Source organism: Leuresthes tenuis, unplaced genomic scaffold (assembly GCF_036924035.1).
Source record: "Leuresthes tenuis unplaced genomic scaffold, fLeuTen1.0.hap1 SCAF_20, whole genome shotgun sequence".
NCBI classification, from domain to species: Eukaryota; Metazoa; Chordata; class Actinopteri; order Atheriniformes; family Atherinopsidae; genus Leuresthes; species Leuresthes tenuis.
Genome location: NW_027325374.1, coordinates 7,535,089 through 7,554,859, shown reverse-complemented (window position 1 = coordinate 7,554,859; position 19,771 = coordinate 7,535,089). Strand labels below are relative to the sequence as shown.

The following is a 19,771-nucleotide window of genomic DNA, read 5'->3' as shown; positions in this document are numbered from 1 at the left end:
TGCCAAATGCTGACCACTGACTGCTTTTCCCTAAATATCATCTTAGCTATCTTCTTGTAGATGGACATGAGAGCTGCAGTGCTGCTAGATATTTGTCAAATGCAATTTCAATATTGACTGCACAGCCTCATTATGCTTCTTTCATTACAGCTTTCACTCAGCCCCCAGGCTAGTTCTTAAAAATATCATTTTTATGACTACATTTATGTGTCGGAAATCTTTTAGAGTAAATATTCTGCACTTTTAGTACACTTTTTACCATAGTGGTCTACAATACGTTCACCCATTCACACTCATTTACCAGTGATGGCAGAGTTAAAACGTACAGTGCAGAAGGCTTTAGGAGCAACCTGAGCAGTTTCACGTGAGTCTGTAAATATAGGACCAAATCCACAGTTGTTTTTTCCTTATTTATGCAACAAAAACACACAGTCACACCTGTAATCTTTATATTTTAGTTGAAAACAGTGTTACCTTGCTTCAGTCTCTTTTGCTATGCTTTACATTGACATACAGATTAAACACGGATACAAAAGCTCATTTTAAGTTGATCATTACAGCTGTTTTCAACACAAACTGAGAGTTTAGAAATAAATCATCCATTTCTGAGATCTTTCCAGAGAAGTTACAGTTGTTGAGGATTATTGAAAACTATCTGCTTGCAACTACATGATAGTAGGTTAAACCTATATTATTACATACTACTTGTAAATTGTAAAGAGGGCTTGAACATAAGTAAGTCTGATCATATGGTTGTAGGAGGTTAATAGACCATTAAATGCTCAGGCAAATGAGTTTGCATTCATAGGCAGTCTGCACCAACACTAAATGTTCATGCTAAAGTTTTATGTCAGTAAGCTTTTTACTTACATGTTAAATAAACCTTAAAACAGTGGAAAAATCACTGTGGGTTTTAGGAAATTGTGGGAAGCATATTATATAAGCTAAACTTTATTTTTTAATTTCAAAGAATGTGTGTGCATGGAGCAGATCCTTTAAAATAAACATAACACTGATACTTTTGTGAGACCCGTCTTTGAAATTCAGCTACTGAAAGCCAGAACTCTTTTAAAAAAAAAAAAGGAAAAAAAAAGGAAAATCTTTTTTAATGAGCCCAAATGTGATTTTGGTAGATTTTTTGTAAAATAGTGCAGCTTCAAGCATCAACAACATGGTCAATACAACCCTATGATCTTCATGAAAGAGCATAGATATGAATTAAGTGCAGCTAGCAGTAAATCAGTTTATGTGATGCAAGTTTAACATCTAAGGGGCATAAATATTGAATGAATTCTATGGGTCCCAGGTTGTTTTTCTGTCTCCTTCTGGAATAACAGTCCAGTTTGGGGATGGTGTTCCTGCTGCAAGCCAGTTGAAGTCGTCCACTTGACTCCAGTTGTTTCTGTTCCGGTCTAGGCCTGACACAGAAAAGTCCTCCTCCAGGGTGGGATAAGACCAAGAGAACGGGGCAAAGCTCACTCCATGGCAGTCCTCGACGATGGCTCGGCTGGTGACGTGCAGATACACCTGGGTGTCGGTGGTGTTGTGGGTTCGCAGCTGCTGACAGGGAAAGACCAGTGTGCTGTTTCTGCAGTGATCTATGAACACCGACGTAGACACGGGTCCACACAGGATCTCACAACTGTCGATGTGTTTCAGGTGCAGGGTGTTGGGAGAGCCATACAGACGGACTTTGCAGTTGGTCAGATGAGTCAACAGCAAGTCTTGACTTTGGATTTCTTCAGCTGACTTAGTTAGAAACTCATTGTTCATGTTGGAGAAGCCACACTGCTTTGAGGCTGGAGCTCCATCCACCTTGGTGACACCTGAATCAGCGGGTGTGCCAGCATCAGGGGGAGGTGCATCTGATGCTTGTGCAGAGGCTTTATCTGCTGCTTTAGTGCGAGCTCGAAAGGCAAATTTTTTCTTAGGTAGAGAATCCTCCCTGGTTTCAGCAAGGGTGGTTTGGAGCTTCTGCAGAGCCGCTTGGGCTTGTCTTAGTTCATACTGCGTTAAAAACAGCATGCTGTCATTTAGAAACTTCTGTAGCAGGAGGGTTTTAGCCGTCGCCTCCTCCAGCTTCTGGGTCACCGCTGCCCGGTCAGATCCGGAGCAGCTGGACAACAGCTCCTCGATACACGCCCGCTCACTGTTGAAAGCACTGGAAAAATAGTCGCCCTTTTCCTCGGCGACAGACTGACTCTTTTTGGTCTCTTTCCTCCGCTCGGCATCCTCTATCCTGGCCTGGTGCCGTTTCTGAAGTCGCTCTTGAATTGTGGGAGCACCGCTTTCACCATGCAACCCACTTTCCAGATTACTCTCTACAGTCGCGTCCATGTTTGCACACCAACAATAAATGCGGAAGTGATGCCGTCTATTTTCTTCTTCGTGCCCTTATAGAATAAATCTAATTGGACACTGCCGCCTGCTGGATCAGAGCGAGCATTATTCTTACATTTTATGATTAAACAACTAAGAAACACTAATTTTAATCAGGGTTAGATCAGATTACTTTGAAATTAACTCATTTAAAGAAGATAATGTGAAAAACACTCGGTTTTAACTTTAATCACATCGTGATGTTGTCAGTGTATGTTAATTTTCAATTTTGATGGTGAATATTATGCAATTCACAGCTTGTCAAATCAAATAAATGTAGCAAAAGGAGTACTGGCACACACTACAGGTGTAGCGTGTGTATTAAGCAACATCTAAATTGATATTTATTTTGTGTCTTGTTTCTTTTTTTTTTTTAATCAAAGGTCACACAAAGTGCCGTTGTAAGAGGCCTGCTTATAGTTTTTGTTATTCGGTTCTATAATTCTAACTATATGCAATCCATTTAACTCTTCTAAAGTTTTAAAATGAGTAATTAATGTAAAAAAAAAAAAAAAAAAACTTTTGTCTGATCAAATTCCTGACAAACATATCTATTATAAGCAAACATAAACTGTCTGTTAACATTCATGTTAAGTTGACTTTTTGTCAAGTTATTTACTTGCTAATGTGTGTATTATGATTACTGCAAAAACTCAGTTATCTGTTATTTTTAAATAACTCACTAATTTTTGTAACCAAGTTACTTAACCAATCTTTAAAAGACACCATGTTAGAATTTTCTTAGATTTATAATGCTGGATTATTTTATAACATTTAAGAGAGACGTAGCATTTGAAAATCAATAGCAATAAATATTATGAGCTAAATATATAATATACCAAAAAAATTAGGCGGGTTTAATCGATCCAAATCATTGAATATGATTCGATTTAGTTGGCAGCAAAGACAAATGTCTTCACATACAGTTCATACCTGAGCAACGTCAGTTAAGGTGTGGCAAACACAGGCCCGCCCTCTACTGTTGGTTATGATAAAGTCTAAAAACATTTGTCTTGTATTCATGAGTGCAGTGAAACATAATATAATAATATATAAATAAATTTTTAAAAAGGGATTTTATCAATGAAGTGCCCTTATCTGCATATTTCCCATTCAAATGTATGGAGGCGTAAGCCGCTGTTGAGCACTGGTGATTTTGGTGTGTGCATTACACCAACAACCCGTGCGGTGATGGCGAGGAAACCCCGTTGACAAGACACTGCTTTTTCATGACGGTGAGTTCCCCTTTGAGTGTATTATAATTTTGTGATAAAAATTTCAAGGAAAAAACACACACAAGCTCCTTCCTCCCTTCCTTCAGGGAGGGAAGAGAGTTTGAGCGGAGAGAAAAATCTATCCGAGACAGAACAGGGACAGTGAGAAATATATATGAGTGGGAGAGGGAGAAGGAGGAGGAGAAGGAGGGGGGAGCAAATTAAAAGTTGCCAAATGGAGATATTGGGTTTCAAGAGGAGTGGGACAGGAGTAAAGGGTTTGCCTGTTTGAGTCGTCTTTATGTTATGCTAATCGGGATAAATATTTATGGGTCCACGCGGTTTAGTCCTTTAGCCTTTTCGATGAATTCTAGCCCGTTGTTTTCAAAATAGGCGTCGTCGACATTGCGGCTAGCTAACCTAACACCAGAACAGGCCGACGTTTAACGCTAAAATTTGGCGTCCATCCTGGAGAGCGACCCGACCGGAACACGGACTGGTCTTAACGTCCAAATGGAATCCTTTTGGTTCAACATGTCGTTACAAATGTGACGTTTTTCGTGTTGGCAGATGAGCCACATCGAGGACAAATGAAAGCCTCCCCAACAGAGAAAGAAAGAGCACGTCAGCGACGACGGGCGTTTTGTGCTGCTTGAATGCGATTATCATTCTGTCGATTCGATCTATTTTTGGAAATTTAACTTGCAAGCTGTACAGTAGCAGTCTTTCTAAACCGGTTGTGGTATCCTGCAGCTAAAACGACCGTGAGCAGGGTTTTTTTGCGTCGCAATGTGCATGCTAATGCGCATTTCGGACTGTGACTTTGAGCCCATAATTGCACAGAAATGTTAAAAGACTTCTAAGAACAAGGCTTTGCTGTGGCAATTGTGATTTAAAGTCAAAACAAAGACAATCCTGTTAAAATCCAGTTCTGTTGAGTTTAGACGTTCTTTTTGTTTTTTTTTTTGGTTACCATGGACACTTCATTTTTAGCTAACTTCAGTCGAAAATCGAGTCAGCAGCTAAAACGTTAATCTATCGATTTTTGGAATAAGGGTTGCGATTTTGGTTGTTTCTACGAAAGAATTAGTGGGATTGGTCTTTTTAAATTTTGTTGTTTTTATCTGTCTATATTTTGAGCTGTTGGTGAAATAAAATTTGATCGTTCTTATTGTTTGGTTTCCGTTTTTTTTTTTTTTTTTTTACGTTGAAAGGTAAAGGACAAAGCAGACTCACAGCCTGTGGCAAACTCGGCTCTGAACACTGAACATTTGCTATAAATTATTAAAATAATGTGGGTTGTGTGTAAAAGCATTTTCTACCCAGCTATAGTAAGATAGCTGGGTTTTCTATTTAGTGAAGAAGCCCAGTCGTTCTTTGTTCTCCCAGAATCAAAGATGGAGGCTGAACGGGGTTCAGCTACAAAGACAGCCCATGGCATGGTAACAGCCATTTTGTTGTACTGCAGTTGTTTTTACACACCCATGAGAACACAAAACACACGTTTACTCAGAACTTTTAAACAAAACAGTGTATTTTAACTGAAAGACATTTGTCAGAAGGCCAGATTATTGACTTTATATATATATTTTTGATGTCTTTTTCAGACATTCTAACATGTACTTCACATGATTTTAATACAATAACTTAGTAGACATTTAAACACTTACAGATCATTACTGTGCTGGATCAAATTAGTGCCCATTAGCCTGTCACTATTCCCCTTATGTAGCACCAATATAGCTTCATGTTGCTGGCTAACACAACATAAAGCCTATCTAGGTGGAGATGAAGCTCAAATAACCATTCAGTTTACAAATGGAGCAGGGTGGAGTTATTTACACTCAAATAGCCATTTTCACTTCACACACATGAACGACAACCAATGTGGGACAGCAGAGGAGGGTAATGGGAGGGAATTTGAGTGTCAGACAAGCATTTGTAGGAGGGCGCAAAGGCCATCCTGTCCTTTACTTGTGTACTGAATAACAAATGTTCCCCTCCATGTCCCTCTTTCATCCACTCATCTTTCTGTCTGCCATATCTCACTTTGAAACCCTCTCAAATATGAATGTTTTTTTTTAAACTAAATTCAGTTTCTCACTCTGCAGCCCAGCCTGTTACAGGAGAGAAAGGGTGTTAAATGACTGAATCCATGCTTCCTGCTGGAAATCTGTGAGTTTAGAAATCCTACATGAATCGTGAATATACAGCTCAAACACCCCTACCTCAGAGTAGAAACGAGTTACCAATGCACATATACTCTCCCATCAAATTTTAGCGTTAAGAATGAAACTTCTCCCACGTCCTCACCTGCGATCCCTCCATATTCTTGCAGGTGTCATGGATGATGAAGACGATCGCCGTCTTCTGGATATTTTAGGGTAAAAAAAGAAAAACAAAACATGGATCTTACACGTCTGCATGACATGGTTTTATGTATCATTGCATGAGAAATTTGAGTTTACCAAGCAAAATGTTGCCTCGCCACACATTGTAACATCTTTCCTTGAAAAGTTAGGTGACATTATAAGTGATCTGTGAAACCAGAGCTATCTGCAAACTTGTTTTCTCTTTTTTTTTTTTTTAAATAAGGGGACTTAGTAATCTTAACAGTCCATAGGAAGGCAGTTTTTGCTAAGAATTTTCTAAACTTTCTCTAGATGAGTTAAGGAATTTTTAAAGACACACAGTAATGTTGACACATTGATTACACCTGTGTTAGTTGTATTATCCGCTAGTAAAACTCTTCTGTACCCCTTTCAGAGATGTGGATGCACTGAATGACTATCTCCACGGCAGCAACAGCAAGTCTGTGAGTGACACTTGCAGCATGTTTTCAACTATTCAGTTTGCCTCAACATAATCCTCAAATACCCAACTACATAAAATAACCGATGGCTTACTGTCTTTTTGTAACAACAGATTGGAGAGGATGACGTTACGAATGCAGCTTATGGATCGGATGGATCCTTCTTTGCCAATGAAACAGTGAGTGTATTAATGACAAGCCTGATCCAGTCAAAACACTAGGAGATTTTTGGCAAGGCAAGGCAAGTTTATTTGTATAGCACAATTCAACAACAAGGTGATTCAAAGTGCTTCACAGAGACATTAAAACAGAAGAAATAAAAAGCATGATTTAAAATTTAAACAAAAGAAGGAAATAAGAACAATAGATAAAATCAGAAAAAAATTATATATATGAAAGATAAAATCAATAGTTAAAACATGATTCCGTTTTGAAACTCAAGCTTATTCAAATGCAGCTGAAAATAGGTGTGTCTTCAACCTGGACTTAAATACACTGAGTGTTTCAGCTGATCTGAGGCTTTCTGGGAGTTTGTTCCAGACATGTGGAGCATAGAAGCTGAATGCAGTTTCTCCATGTCTGGTTTTGACTCTGGGAACTGATAAAAAACTGGATCCAGATGACCTGAGGGGTCTGGAAGGTTCATAGTGGGTCAGGAGGTCACTGATGTATTTTGGTCCTTGACCATTCAGAGCTTCATAGACCAGCATCAGAACTTTAAAGTCTATCCTCTGATGGACAGGCAGCCAGTGTAAAGACTTCAGAGCTGGACTGATGTGCTCCACTTTTTTGGTCTTAGTGAGGACTCGAGCAGCTGAGTTCTGGATGAGCTGCAGTTGTCTAACTGACTTTTTAGGCAGACCTGTAAAGATGCTATTACAATAATCAAGCCTACTAAAGATGAATGCATGGACTAGTTTTTCCAGGTCCTGCTGAGACATCAGATCTTTTAGCCTTGATATATTCTTAAGGTGATAGTAGGCTGACTTTGTTATTGCCTTAATGTGTTTGTCCAAATTTAGATCTGAGTCCATCACTACACCCAGATTTCTGGCCTGGTTGGTCGTTTTTAGATTTATAGATAGAAGCTCTGTGGTGACTTTCAATCGTTTATCTTTGGCTCCAAAGACAATTACCTCAGTTTTGTTTTTGTTTAGCTGGAGGAAGTTGTGGCACATCCAGTCATTAATCTCCTCAATGCATTTTCCAAGGGCCTGTACAGGGCCTCTGTCTCCTGGTGACATTGTTATATACATCTGTGTGTCATCTGCATAGCTATGGTAGTTTATTTGGTTGTTTTTTATAATCTGTGCCAGTGGGAGCATGTAGATGTTAAACAGAAGAGGTCCCAGGATGGAACCTTGGGGAACTCCACATTAGGACATTATTAGAGATTTACTGACGGTGGATTGCGGTTTTATGTAACAGTTGAACCAAAAAATAAATACATATGTTTGTAGAACCGTAGTTAGTAACTACTAACATAACACATAATGAAAAGAGTGAAACTCTTGACATGTGAAAATCCATGACATGAAATGGGAGGAGTCTGATGAGTTGGCTAAATTAGATGATTTTCTTTAGGAAAACAAAAAAATACCCTTAGGACCTCAATCCTTTATGCTTCTAGGGAGCCAAATGGTTTTATTGATATAAGAATAATATTTTGAAGTGGTCTTGAGCAATACGTCTGCAGGTCTTTTCAGTTTTTCTTTGGACTTTGTATTATTTTGACCATCTTCAATGGAATGTGATTTTTTTTTTTGTGAAGCCACGTAACACTGAACTATGCATCATTCAAGCTAGCCTAAAGAAAGGCTCTTACCTCACATCTCAACCATAAGTCCATTTTATGTGTAGTTTGGCATTCACAACATCCAAAGAGGAGCTTTGGAATGTCCTTGTAAAAGCCTGGAGAACTATTCCTGAAGACTACTTGAAGAAATTACAATCACAAGAAATCTTGTTTAAGAGGGTTCAGACTGTGTCAATTTTAAAAAAATAAAAAGTGGTCACCTATTAATATTAGCTTTAAAACTTGTTAGAATCATACAAGCTCCTGTTTTTGCCTGATAAACTGTATTACCAATAATGTTTTCACATTATGTAACAGTAAATTACTGCTCCTGTTTGCCGCTTTCTCAGCAACATGTAAAGAAATGAGGTCTGGCTGGAAACTTTAGCACAGCACAGCACTATAATTAGAAATGTTCTGATAAAGTTCCCTTACTTGGAAAGGTGCAAAAAATATGTTGTGTTGCAACGATGCAGTTATTTGCACTTTGTTTGTAATATGCACTTTGTTTGTAATGTGTTCTTAAGACTGGCTCCAACACTGGTCTCAAGGATGGTTCTTCCTCAATGGGTGAATTTGGTGAGGACTCAGCCGGGGCAGGCCTCCAGCTCTCCAGCAGCCTCTCATTTATCGAGGATGAATTGGGGTCTGGAAGCTCCCCCGAAGGAGTGGATCTTGAGGGAGAGGACCAGCCCTTCGACATCCTCCAGAAGTCTCTCATGGAGGCTGACATCACGGAGCAGACGCTGGCCCAGGAGGCCTTGCTGGACTCTCAGCCTGCTCCCACTCTTGTGCAGGCTCCTGTTCCCTTTTCCTCCCAGCTGGTCTCAGGGGGTTATGGAGGTGGGGTGGGTGTGGTAACCACAGGGACCACTACGTTCCCAGCAGGTCAGTTACTGCAAGGAATGCCGTCGCTGCCTAATGGCTCTGCCCAGCACATCCAGGTGTTGGGCTCGTTTGGAGCTGGTAGTGGTGTGATGACTTTGAGCAGCTTGGAAAGAACTCCTCAGATTGTCTTAAGGCCGAGTGTTCCTGTAGCTCCGGCAGGGACTGCGACAGGGGGGCAGGTGTTTGCCCCTACCCAAGGGCAGGTAGGCCAAGTTGGCTTACCGTTCAAAAATATCCCTCTTCAAAACATCATCATCCAGAGAGGTCCAGGAGGGACCCAGACTCTTGTCAGACCAATCCAGCCTAAACCTCCTCAAGCTGGGGTTCAGACTGTTTACAGCCTTGGTCTTCAGCCCACTGCCACCACTGTACCTAACGTTGTGAATGCTAATACTGCCGCTCCTGGGGGACAGTATGCAGCCAATGGCTCTATAGTGGTGCAGCCACCACTGGAGCAGCAGCAAGCGCAGCAACCTGGACAGTTTTTGCTATCCAGCAACATCCAAAATGGCCCCACCAATCCCAGTTCAAATGCCCTAATTACCAGTCAAAACACAGTGCAAATTGTTGCAGGACAGAACTTCACGGCACCGCCAGGAGGTCAGCTAATTCTGAATCAGGGAGTAGTGGGTGGGAATCAGGTTGGAGCAGCTGGAACTCAGACATGGCCCACAAACTCCACCCCTGTGCAGACATCGTGCGCTCCTGGGCGGCTGACCCTGGTTGGCCCGTCAACAGCGGGAATTGGTGGTCAAGGCCAAGCATCAGCTTGTGCCGTGCAGCGCCTTCTAGTGACTCAAACTCAGAACAGCACTCCTCTGTCATCTTTATCGGGTAATGTGACGCAGGAACAAGACTTCAGACAGGTAGAATCGCATATCGATCAGTTTCATTCTGTCTCTTCGCTGTAAGTCGCCATCTGACCAACATGATTTTTATTTTTCAGAATTCTTCATCACCCGCCTTTAAACAGGCAAAACTCAGCAGCATCCATGGTAACCAAAGCTGTAACGTTGTTGTATTTTTGTTTTTTTTTAAATATATTCTGTGTCTTTGACTTAATCGTTGTGTTTGTGTGATCTCTCTTAGCCATGGCACAAGACTCAACGCTAAACTGTGAGGTACGTTTGGAAGTTAGTTCACACACCTGTCAGAATTTTAAGGTGGAACAAGCAAATAGGAAAAAAAACAAAACGTTGTTGATATAACTGTGGTTTTTACACAGAAGAGGCCCATCCTTCCCCCACTAACAAAAGGAGAAATGTGAGTTATTTGTGCACTAATTGAATTGAATTTCAAATGTTATTCTGTACACTTGTTGCCCTGAAATGTTCTCGTTGACAATATATCTCGTTGATCAAGTTCGTGTCATTTCCTGGTATTTCAAAAGGGTTTTACAACAGTTGAGGAGGGATCACGCTGGTGTTCAGACCCCCGATCGACGGAGGTTCAATTCAGTTGATGACGCGCTGCTTAGACTCCTCCCTTACCATGTGTTCCAGGGGGCTCCACCCAGCCAGGAAGAGTTCTCACAAGGTACGGCCTTAAAATGACAGAAAGTCAGAAAACCCAGCTGTAAACTATATCCTGAGGAGATGTAGAGTAAAACGACATTTGCAGGATTAAATTGCTTTTGTCTAAATAGTCTTTTATGTTTGATGATTCCCAGTCGAGGAGGAATTTGAGGAAGTGGCAACTCAGGTGCTGAAGAGGACCCAGGCCATGGTTAACAAATACAGGCGACTACTGATGGTGGAAGCTGAGGTAAGTACACACGACAGCAAATGGTTGATAGGTGCAGTGCGTGGGCTGTTAAACTGAACAAATGCTTCCTCTCAACCCACAATGTGATGGAACCTCAATCTGTTTCACAGAAGTTAAAGTAATTAAATGATTTGCAGTAATTGGACAACTATTAGCCAATTTCTTCTTGAATATTTTATTGATACTCAGAACAACGCACCCACTTTTCCTCTCATTAACTGCAAACAGCCAACCGCGTCCTTCCAGATTCTGCCCAGAGAGGTGTATTGTTCTCCAATACTAAAAGGCTTATGTTTGACAAAGAGTTCTTCTGTCATTTTAGTTGAGTGAAAGAGAGCGTCAGGTCATGAGTCATCTTTCAGGCCTTTACTGGCTAACAGGAAATTCATACATTTGTCAGTAAAGTACAACTGCAGGTAAAAGAAACCCACAGTGACCCACATCATTTTTAACGCTGTTTTCACTGTACCGTAAAGGTAAAACTAGAGGTGGTTGTTTACTACTGGGGGATTAAACAGGACACAAAGCAGAGCCTAGTGCTCTGGGATCGGCTGGTTGGCAGTTTGTTATGTCAATAGGAAGCGGCTACATCCTATCTGTAACTTTTCACCTGTATAAAAGGAGTTCAGGCAGAATTGTTAACTTTGTTTACTCTGAATCAGTCTGTTGTTGGCTGAAGTTTAACCCGCATCAACACAATATTCAGTGATGACAAAAGCTATAAAAACCTTACTGTCACAGAGACGCTCCCAGAGCTGACTGGCTGCACACGTGTCCTCTCCTTTCTCTGCAGCGTTCCAGTCCATCCTCAGAAATGGTGATGATTGACAGAACCTTCAATCAAGAGGAGCGCACCAACCTGACACAAGACAAACGAATGGTACTCGTGGACCCAGGTACAAGCTGCAGAAACGAGAGGAGTAAAGCCATTTTGAGAAAGTTGAGTTTTCCACACAGGCTTTTTATTTAACTCTTTTTCTCCCCCGTCTGGTTTACAGACAGCTTTTTGGAAGACTTCTGTTGTGGGACGAAATCCAAAGTTTTCCAGGACCCCGTCCCGGCTCAGTCGACGACAGCCTGTAATCGGGACCAGTCAGAACAAGGCTCTGCAGAGCCACCATACAGGACAGGATCCCAACCCGGCTATGGAGATCCGGGAGGGGGTGGGGGTGGGGGTGTAGGGCCAGGTTCAACAGAGAGACTTCACCCACCAAACTTAGAAAACAAGAGGGTGTTGGAACTGAAGAGATCCCAGCAGTGCCTCGGGTCCAACAGCGCCGGCAACAACAGCCTCATCGCCGCCAACAGTTGCTCCCAAGGTAAACCCTCACATTTCACCGCGACATCAGGACGACAGACTCAGTTCCAGGTGTCGCACCACCCGATGCAGCCTCCACACTCGCCCCAGTTCACGTCACCCCCCCACCCTGAGACAGATTCTGCTTTAGAGGCGGCAGTCAACAGCATCCTGGAATGTTGAGACTGACGCTCCATATCGTCCCTAATGTATGATTTCTGCTTCTTTTGTGGGTATGTGTTGTTGTTTTTGTCAGATTCCTGTGTGAAAAGAGGTTTACTCTTCTTTCAGGTCACGCAGCCATGTAGCATGTTTGTAGTCTGATCGAAAGGTTTTTTTGAGGCATTCTGTCAGAGTCAGTGGTGCTTCAAGATGAACGCAGGCACTTGCCTATAAAGATCCGGGAAAGTGTGCAATGCAGTGAATTTACAGATGCAACTTTTTATTTTGTTGAGTTTACTCTTTCTTTTAAACATTATTATTTAGTGGTTAGGTGTTTGCAACTCTGAAAAGTTGTTGCAGCTCTGATTGGAAGAGTGTTCCTCTCTTCACACACCTCGTGACAGTTTGTGCCAGTTAATTTTCCCTCACCAGAGGGATGATGAGGAGGGACAAAGTGGCGACTCTGTGCCTAAGTCTAGGTTTTTATATGGAAGTGTTTACATGAAGAAGCTCTATTCAGAAATATTTACTTGCCCTTTTCACTCTTGCATTACAAACCTGAGCAGTGCACATGTTTTGGTAGATTCACGGCGCTTAAGCTTCGCTCAGTAAAGACACGATTACGTAGACACTTTGCACTAAACATGCTGTTGTTTCAGGAACTATACAAGTACGAGGCCCTCGTCGTCGTGTGTTGGGCTAAACAGAAAGTGAAAACCAAAATCTGTTCGCCTGCTTTCAGCCGCCTGTAACAAGGATAACCTCTTGATCACGCTAGAAGAAACTCATCAGATTAGTCCCGTAGTTACTGTACTCAGCAGTGCTCTTTCTTCGTTGTGCTTAAGTCACATTTTCTTTGGCATTTTTTTCTTTTGTACCTTAAAGGTATGCAAGTCCCGACACAGACACAGGACAAATCTTTGGCTCAGCCGCTTTTTTTTTATCATATCACAGTGAGTTTGTGTCCGTGGAGATTAAGTCCTCAGATTGAGGAAGAGAACTTTAGATTGATCTTTTTTATTTAGATTTTTATTTCCTCATTTTTAGAAATGACATTAAAAAGAAGACTGTTTCTGTTTGATGAGATGTGTTTCCCAGCGTTGTGAACATGACAGTACCTTCATCAGTTTGACCCTGGAGGGTTGTTGATTGTACGCACGTGTTTGTCTGCCTTCTGCATACAATTCTGTGTTCAGATCATATCTATCTCTGCTTTATACCCTCGACATGTCTGTCAGTGTGAGTCTGTGTTTATCTGCCTCCTTACGCACTGGTTTATGACTGTTCTCATGTAGTTTGTCACGATTCCACTTTGTTCCCAAGTGTTTTCCAGGTTCCACCTTTTTTCTCACCTTGCAGTCCTTCTCAAGACTTCTGCTTGAGATTCTCACGTACTTCCTGTGTTTTTCATCTCTGCAGCGCAACCAAAATAACAGATGAGAGCGTGGTCTTGTCTAGAATCCCCCACAGACCTTTTTTCTTTTGCTGTTTCGTTTTTGTGACGACAGCTCTGTGGCTTTTCAGAACCGTGTACTTCCTTTAAAGCCAGTATGACTCAGGTTAAGTTCTGGTTTTGACTATTTTTGATGTTTTGCGTCATCTTTTTTTCCTTTTAACGCCCAAACTTCCAATTTATTATGTCAAAGCAGTAATCCTAAGTGTTGGCTGTTTATTTCTGTTTTTGATGACAAATGACAGAAATCTACACTGTGGTGAAAGCAAGAAATGACGTTCTGATGAATGCAACACAGGACCACAGGTTTGGTTAAATTTGTCCAGCAGGTTGACTCTGAATCGTGCCACGTTTCTCTCCTGTTATATCTGCTCACTAACAGACTAAAGATGTAGACTGGAAGTCTTTTAGATGGAGGGATAAAGAAATCTTTTAAAAGACATTTTTAATGAGTGCCAGTGGCCATCGCAGCCTGCCTGTATATCTGCCTCAGCCCTTGTAGACCTCTTCTACCAGCCAGTGTACACTGAGAAAACTGGGGTCTCTGCTTTGAAAGTCAGTTTCTGAACGAAAATCAAGGGTCAGGGGAGATTCCACATTTGCACTGCTGCAAGATTTTGTGCCTCTATAGCACCTACATCCACATGAAAGTGAGTTTTATGCTCACATATAGCGGGACGTGCTGGTACAGCGTTGTAATCTGGATGCATGTCACGGTCTGCCGGGCCTGGTGGGAACATAACTGTGCTTTTCTCTCCTCTGTCTGTATTGCAGATGTTTGTTTTTCTTCACTGTTGGGTTTTGTCTCACTTGATTTGTATAGTTTGTTGTTTTGTATAAAAGAAAAAGAAGAAAAAAAAAAAGAAAAGTTAAAACACAAAATATTTATAATTTTTGTATTGAGAAATAAGATTGTTTAAAGAAAAACATACAAAAGTGGAAATTATTTTTTATTATGTTGGCTGAGAGGTGATGTCAGGAAAGTAGTTACAAAAATGCTGTCATTTCTTTATTTGTAGCTAATGTGTGTTCACTACAGCAGCGAGGAGAGTCAACAATAAATTCATTTTGAATACAAAACAAAACAGGTCCAGTCCGGCTGAGAACCTCCTTCAGTTTCCCTCCATTACCATTCTGTGGGTGTTCATGCTCTGGCACTGATGGACTAAGCATGCATAATCACATCATGTGACACAGGAAGCATTTGCAAAAGAAAAACGGATTTGGAACCCTCTACTTCAGAGGTACAATCTTTTCATGGATACTGGATGTTTAGATTTTCTGTTTGCCTTCATCACGGCTGCCAGAGTCACATTTTATCAGGTAAAAATCTGTAGGTCCACTTTAAACCTCTAACGGACCCCAGAACCAGTGCCTCTGCACAAAAGAGCTAAGAAAGCTGCATGGGACTCCTCACCCCTCCTGGCTTTAGTAACACAACCCAACAATGACACCTAGTGGAGCCTCTGGGATGCAGAATGATGGTGAAGCTGGTTTTATGCACAGAAATCCACTAAAAGACTTTTAGAGCTTCTCTTGTGACCAACTAACTCTTTTATCTTGAAAGAAAAATAATGAGATAAACACATGAATAAATAGTTTTAAAAGACGGTCTGAATATAACTATATGCAGCAAAGAATGAGTCAGTTAGATCAAATATCCTAAACTTTGGTATTATTTTTTACTAGGTCGAGCCCCCCCCCCGACAGTAAGTTTGATAAAACAACTGATAGCACTATTATATCTGTCAGTTAATGAGGTTGCAGCCAGCTGGTGGGAAGCTTAGCTGAATAAGACTGGTGAGAAAAGGTGAGAAGTCTGTCTCCCTCCAGCAATAACCAAATCTGCCTGTAAACACCTTTAAAACCTGACAATCATCATGGAGCGAATTAGGTTTGTTTTAATGGGAAAAATGTGGTTTATGATCATGGGGAAGCTTCCTTTAGCAGAGGGAACAACAGAGCTCGTCCCAGCCTAAAACAAATGGTGTATTTCCAGAAATAACTTCTTAAATATAAATACAGTACAAATTCATGATCTGGATTTATGGAGATGTAGCTTGTTCCCTCATAGTCATGCTTGTCCAACCCCCCTCAACCTCAGTGATACTTCCTCCAGCGACTGAGCTCTGGAAGAAAAAAACAAAACAGACATGTTTGGTTATGTCCAGATCTGCCCACCAGACAGAGATAATAGGAGTGATGCTTACACTCACTTATATGAGGGTAGCTCCAGATGTAGCTGAGCACACAGTAGCCTGCCAGCAACATCCCCAGTCCACCTACCCCACCTTTCTTCACGTCAATGTACCTCCTGTAATACCACTGCCAGCCTGAGGGGAGAAACAACATGCACAGAAATCTTTATTCATTATTAATGAAGAAGTATTTTAATCAAAGTTACACAGGAAGCTCAAAAACAAAACTGAAAGCCAGCTTCTGAAAATACCTGTTAACTCTGTACTTGAGTAATTTCATGACAAACAAAAGGGATTCCCCTTAATTTATTTTTTCTTGGCAAAAAGGTGACATCATATGGTGCAAAAATGACAAATCCTGGAGTCATGTGGATATTGTGGATCAATTTATCACCAGTTCGACAGAGTTTGGGTCAGATTTAATATTACATCCTAAATTATTGAGAAAATATAGGGTTTAAAGAGGCTCAGATATCTTTTATACCTACCATTTAGTGTATATGTGATAAGATATATACACTTAAACCACTGACAGGTAAAGTATCCCTTGTTGCAGTGCAATGTTCTGCTGGGAAAACCTGTTTCTTTGCCCCCAGGCACCCAAAAAGAGTTTATAAATGTGTTTTTTCTTTAGTTTTAAAAACCCACTGCCTATAAAGTGTTAAAGATATTCAGCTAATACAAATGTTGAGGTTTTGTAGCGTTTTCCCTTCATTTATTCGGTTTCAAGGGCACATGTGGTTTAATCTGACAACATCTGGCTTGTACAGTTGGCTCCAGGTTGAAATGTTCAAATTTGACATATTCATTAAGAGAGAGACAGAGAGAGAAAAAAAAGAAATTTAGGGAAATAAATGAAAAAGTTCCTCTAATGTGGCGTATAAGTAAAGTGAAAATTAAATATTTTCAGAATTCCTTAAACGTTGTTGTCATTTTTTGTGGCTGAAAAAGACGCTCGTTGAAAGGCTGAATGAATGCGTTAGGGATAAGAAAAAGTGTTTAGAGAATATTTTCTTTTTGTTGCGTTTGAAAACATGTAAGGAAAAATATTTGAGTGGAAAAATAACAGCGTATTATAAAACTATTATAAATTATAATTATATTATAAAGCTCCGTTTATTACTCATAATGAAAAATATTTTTGAATTACAACTCTTCAAAGTGTTTGTATATGCTTGCGGGTTGTTATTCAGTTCAGTTTATTCATATAGTGCCAGTTCACAAGAAGTTATCATATATTATATAACAAGCTCAACAAGTCTAAGTCGCTGCAATCCAGTCCTAACCCAAGTCCAATTCCTTAGAATTCTGTTCATAAAAAGATGCCTATCTTAGGAAATCGTCACCAATTGGATCTGCACTGATTATCACGGCTCACTGGAAAGTGAGGAGGAAACATGTTGCTTATTGCATCTCGTCTGTACAAGAGTGAAAGAATAAATTTGATGTCAGCTGAAGGAACACCGACTGTTCCTGCTGTATTTGTGTCAGATGTGTGTGGTACTGACCTCTCTGCACCAATTCTGCAACCTCTCTCGGGTGACTGGGGGTTCTGCAGGCCAGCCACTCGGGTAACTCCCTCAGTCTCACCTGTCCGACACCACGCTGTGTCAGCGCTCCTGTTCACGAATACCCGCAAAGAGTCAATGTACTGACAGAAAAACACACAATCACATCACAGGCTCTTTCATCCCAATTGGGCTGGATATATAATTGTTGTAGCTTTGAGCCAGATTACAAATGTTGACCACATGCTTCATGTCATATGGGCTGAAAAATGTACTGAGGCTCGACATCCAGCTTTGACCACTGACCTTCAGGTGGCTTTTCAGCAGCGTTTTGCTTCCTGACGCCGAGCTCCAGCGCCTCCACCCTCCCAGGCAGAGTCTGCGCGGCAGGAGGGGAAAGTAGAGGGCTGGAGAAATGGTTCAGGGGCGGTGATATCGAGAGGAGCCCTGTCACGTGATGACCCACCTTTGGCCCTTTGTTCAAACTGACAGTACGTGGAGTGGGCGTGGCCTGCTGCACCTGAGATGATGCATTTGCCGAGAGGAGGGGAGCTGCAGGACAGCTTGGTTCAAGCTGAGAAGCTGCATCATCTTGCAGAGGGATTGCAGCCGGTTGTCGAGACTTTCTCTGAACTGACTGTAACTCTGTATATTGCAAACTGGTGCTGATCAGCCTGTCTGGCAGAACTGTTGGTGTTACTAAGCGGCTGATCACATCTTTTTGGTTCTCCGCTGGAAGTGGGACTGGACTGAGATCAGCCTCGAGTCCGATTTTGCTGCTCAGGTTGTCTGCAACTTCGATACGGCTTAGAATGCTTGGTCTGCTGGATTTGCGACCTAATGTAGCTTTAACATCCTGGAGGGTAACCTTCCCTTGGTGACCACTTCCTGATTTCAGGAACAACTTATCAACAGATACATCCTCTGTCTCCTCCTCACTGCCCACCCAGAAGTTGTCTTTTGCGTGAGCTCTTGTGCTACTTTTAATCGCATTAGAGTGCTGAAAATCAGAGGTATGTTTGGTTGTGGAAGCAGCCTTCGTTGCCTTTGACACCTTCTTTTTAGGTTTAGTGTCTGCAGACATGAGGCTATGACTGTCATCTTTCACTGACACTTTGTCTGCATTAGTTCTGGTCTCTGTCTGTTCAGTGGTTTTGAAGCTTGGACGTGAATCTTTTAAGGTAAATGTGGTTCCCTCCTGTGATCCTGTTGTATCTTTGTCAGACTTCGCAGCTTCAGTTAAAGTTTTGACACTCTTCTTTTTTGGCTTAGAGATGTTGGGAGACAGAGGTGGAGATGGAGCAGAGGAAAGTATGGCGGTCTTGATTTGATCAGCCAACTTCTGTTTCTTCTTCTTAGTTGATGACGAAAGTAACAAAGACGCCGCCATTGGCGGTACTGATGACTGCAGTGCTTCTGGTGAGGACACAGGCACATTTTTAACCCTCTCTACGTGGAGGTCGGTTGTCCTTGATGACATCTGTGTAGACTTCTTTCCCTTTGCCGTTGTTTTGGGCAGCACCGCCGCCAGGTGAGAAGAGGATGTCTGATTGGCTGTGTCATTTTGTTTAATTGGAGGTGCTTTGGAGCTTGCTGTTGCCTTGCAGTGTGGCAGGTGGCTCTTCAGCCTTTTGTACGTTTTCCCACAGAATGGGCAGACCTCTGTGAAGAAACAGTGACAGTAATGCTCGTCTTTAGGTAAAACAAGTTCAGCATGGCATTAACATTCATATGTTTAAGTGTGGTAAGTAAGCACAGTTTTATAAATATATATAATATGCAATAATAGGCATCCTTTAAGAAGATAAAGACTATTTTCCTGTGTTTTCGTCTCTGCTTTATCCCCATCTAACGCTTTTCAGAGCTAAACTAAACACTGTAAAATAGTACTAAAACAATGTGATGTTTATTTTCTTTGCTGTATGGGCTGACCTTGGTATTCTTCTAAAAGTTCCTCTACGTGGATAAAAAAAGTTTTTCTGAATTCGGGGTAGTAATAAGTACCAAAAACAAATAATTGCGCAGGAATAAAAGACGTCGGTTGCGATAAGATCACGTGATACCTCCGCTTTTCTGAATTTTGACGGGTTTCGTTTCCTGACACTTACCAGAGCTCATTTTGCACGTGTTTAAACAGCCACCCAGGTGAAAGCATTTCCCAAAATTTAGAGCTTTAAATTTCCAGCAGAACCACCTTATACTTTAAAGTGACACTAATAATCACATCAATAAACACTGGTGTCACTTTTAAATGTTGTTCGTTAGGTAAGTTGACAAGTTCGGGTCATAACTGCTGCCCTG

General features: G+C 41.3%; 3 protein-coding genes across 8 annotated transcripts; 1 reads left to right on the top strand and 2 right to left on the bottom strand.

Moving 5' to 3' along the window:
• Positions 1-441: 441 nt before the first annotated feature.
• Positions 442-5,480, bottom strand: tbcc (tubulin folding cofactor C). Of its 2 annotated transcripts, none has more exons than XM_072373897.1 (2): positions 5,264-5,480; positions 442-2,428 (listed from the first exon to the last, which is right to left on the bottom strand). In XM_072373897.1, exon 2 carries the CDS (start codon positions 2,335-2,337, stop codon positions 1,294-1,296), a length of 1,044 nt encoding a protein of 347 aa, XP_072229998.1. In that variant the 5' UTR covers positions 2,338-2,428; positions 5,264-5,480; the 3' UTR covers positions 442-1,293. The 2 variants fall into 2 exon arrangements, with proteins under 2 accessions (XP_072229998.1, XP_072229999.1); XM_072373898.1 differs by having other exon boundaries at positions 442-2,425.
• On the top strand, positions 3,396-14,967 carry bicral (BICRA like chromatin remodeling complex associated protein). 5 transcript variants are annotated; one of them, XM_072373895.1, is made up of 13 exons: positions 3,396-3,614; positions 5,705-5,768; positions 5,932-5,977; positions 6,360-6,408; positions 6,519-6,584; positions 8,728-9,954; positions 10,035-10,083; positions 10,178-10,209; positions 10,314-10,351; positions 10,479-10,624; positions 10,758-10,852; positions 11,646-11,748; positions 11,851-14,967. In XM_072373895.1, exons 3-13 carry the CDS (start codon positions 5,937-5,939, stop codon positions 12,330-12,332), a joined length of 2,328 nt encoding a protein of 775 aa, XP_072229996.1. In that variant the 5' UTR covers positions 3,396-3,614; positions 5,705-5,768; positions 5,932-5,936; the 3' UTR covers positions 12,333-14,967. The 5 variants fall into 5 exon arrangements, with proteins under 5 accessions (XP_072229996.1, XP_072229992.1, XP_072229994.1 ...); XM_072373891.1 differs by having other exon boundaries at positions 10,178-10,221; XM_072373892.1 differs by lacking the exon at positions 3,396-3,614 and adding an exon at positions 3,627-5,035 and having other exon boundaries at positions 10,178-10,221.
• On the bottom strand, positions 14,698-19,766 carry LOC140278806 (uncharacterized). The gene is made up of 5 exons (XM_072373896.1): positions 19,579-19,766; positions 17,777-19,132; positions 17,471-17,581; positions 15,981-16,097; positions 14,698-15,893 (listed from the first exon to the last, which is right to left on the bottom strand). Exons 1-5 carry the CDS (start codon positions 19,586-19,588, stop codon positions 15,865-15,867), a joined length of 1,623 nt encoding a protein of 540 aa, XP_072229997.1. The 5' UTR covers positions 19,589-19,766; the 3' UTR covers positions 14,698-15,864.
• Between the last annotated feature and the right edge of the window lie 5 nt (positions 19,767-19,771).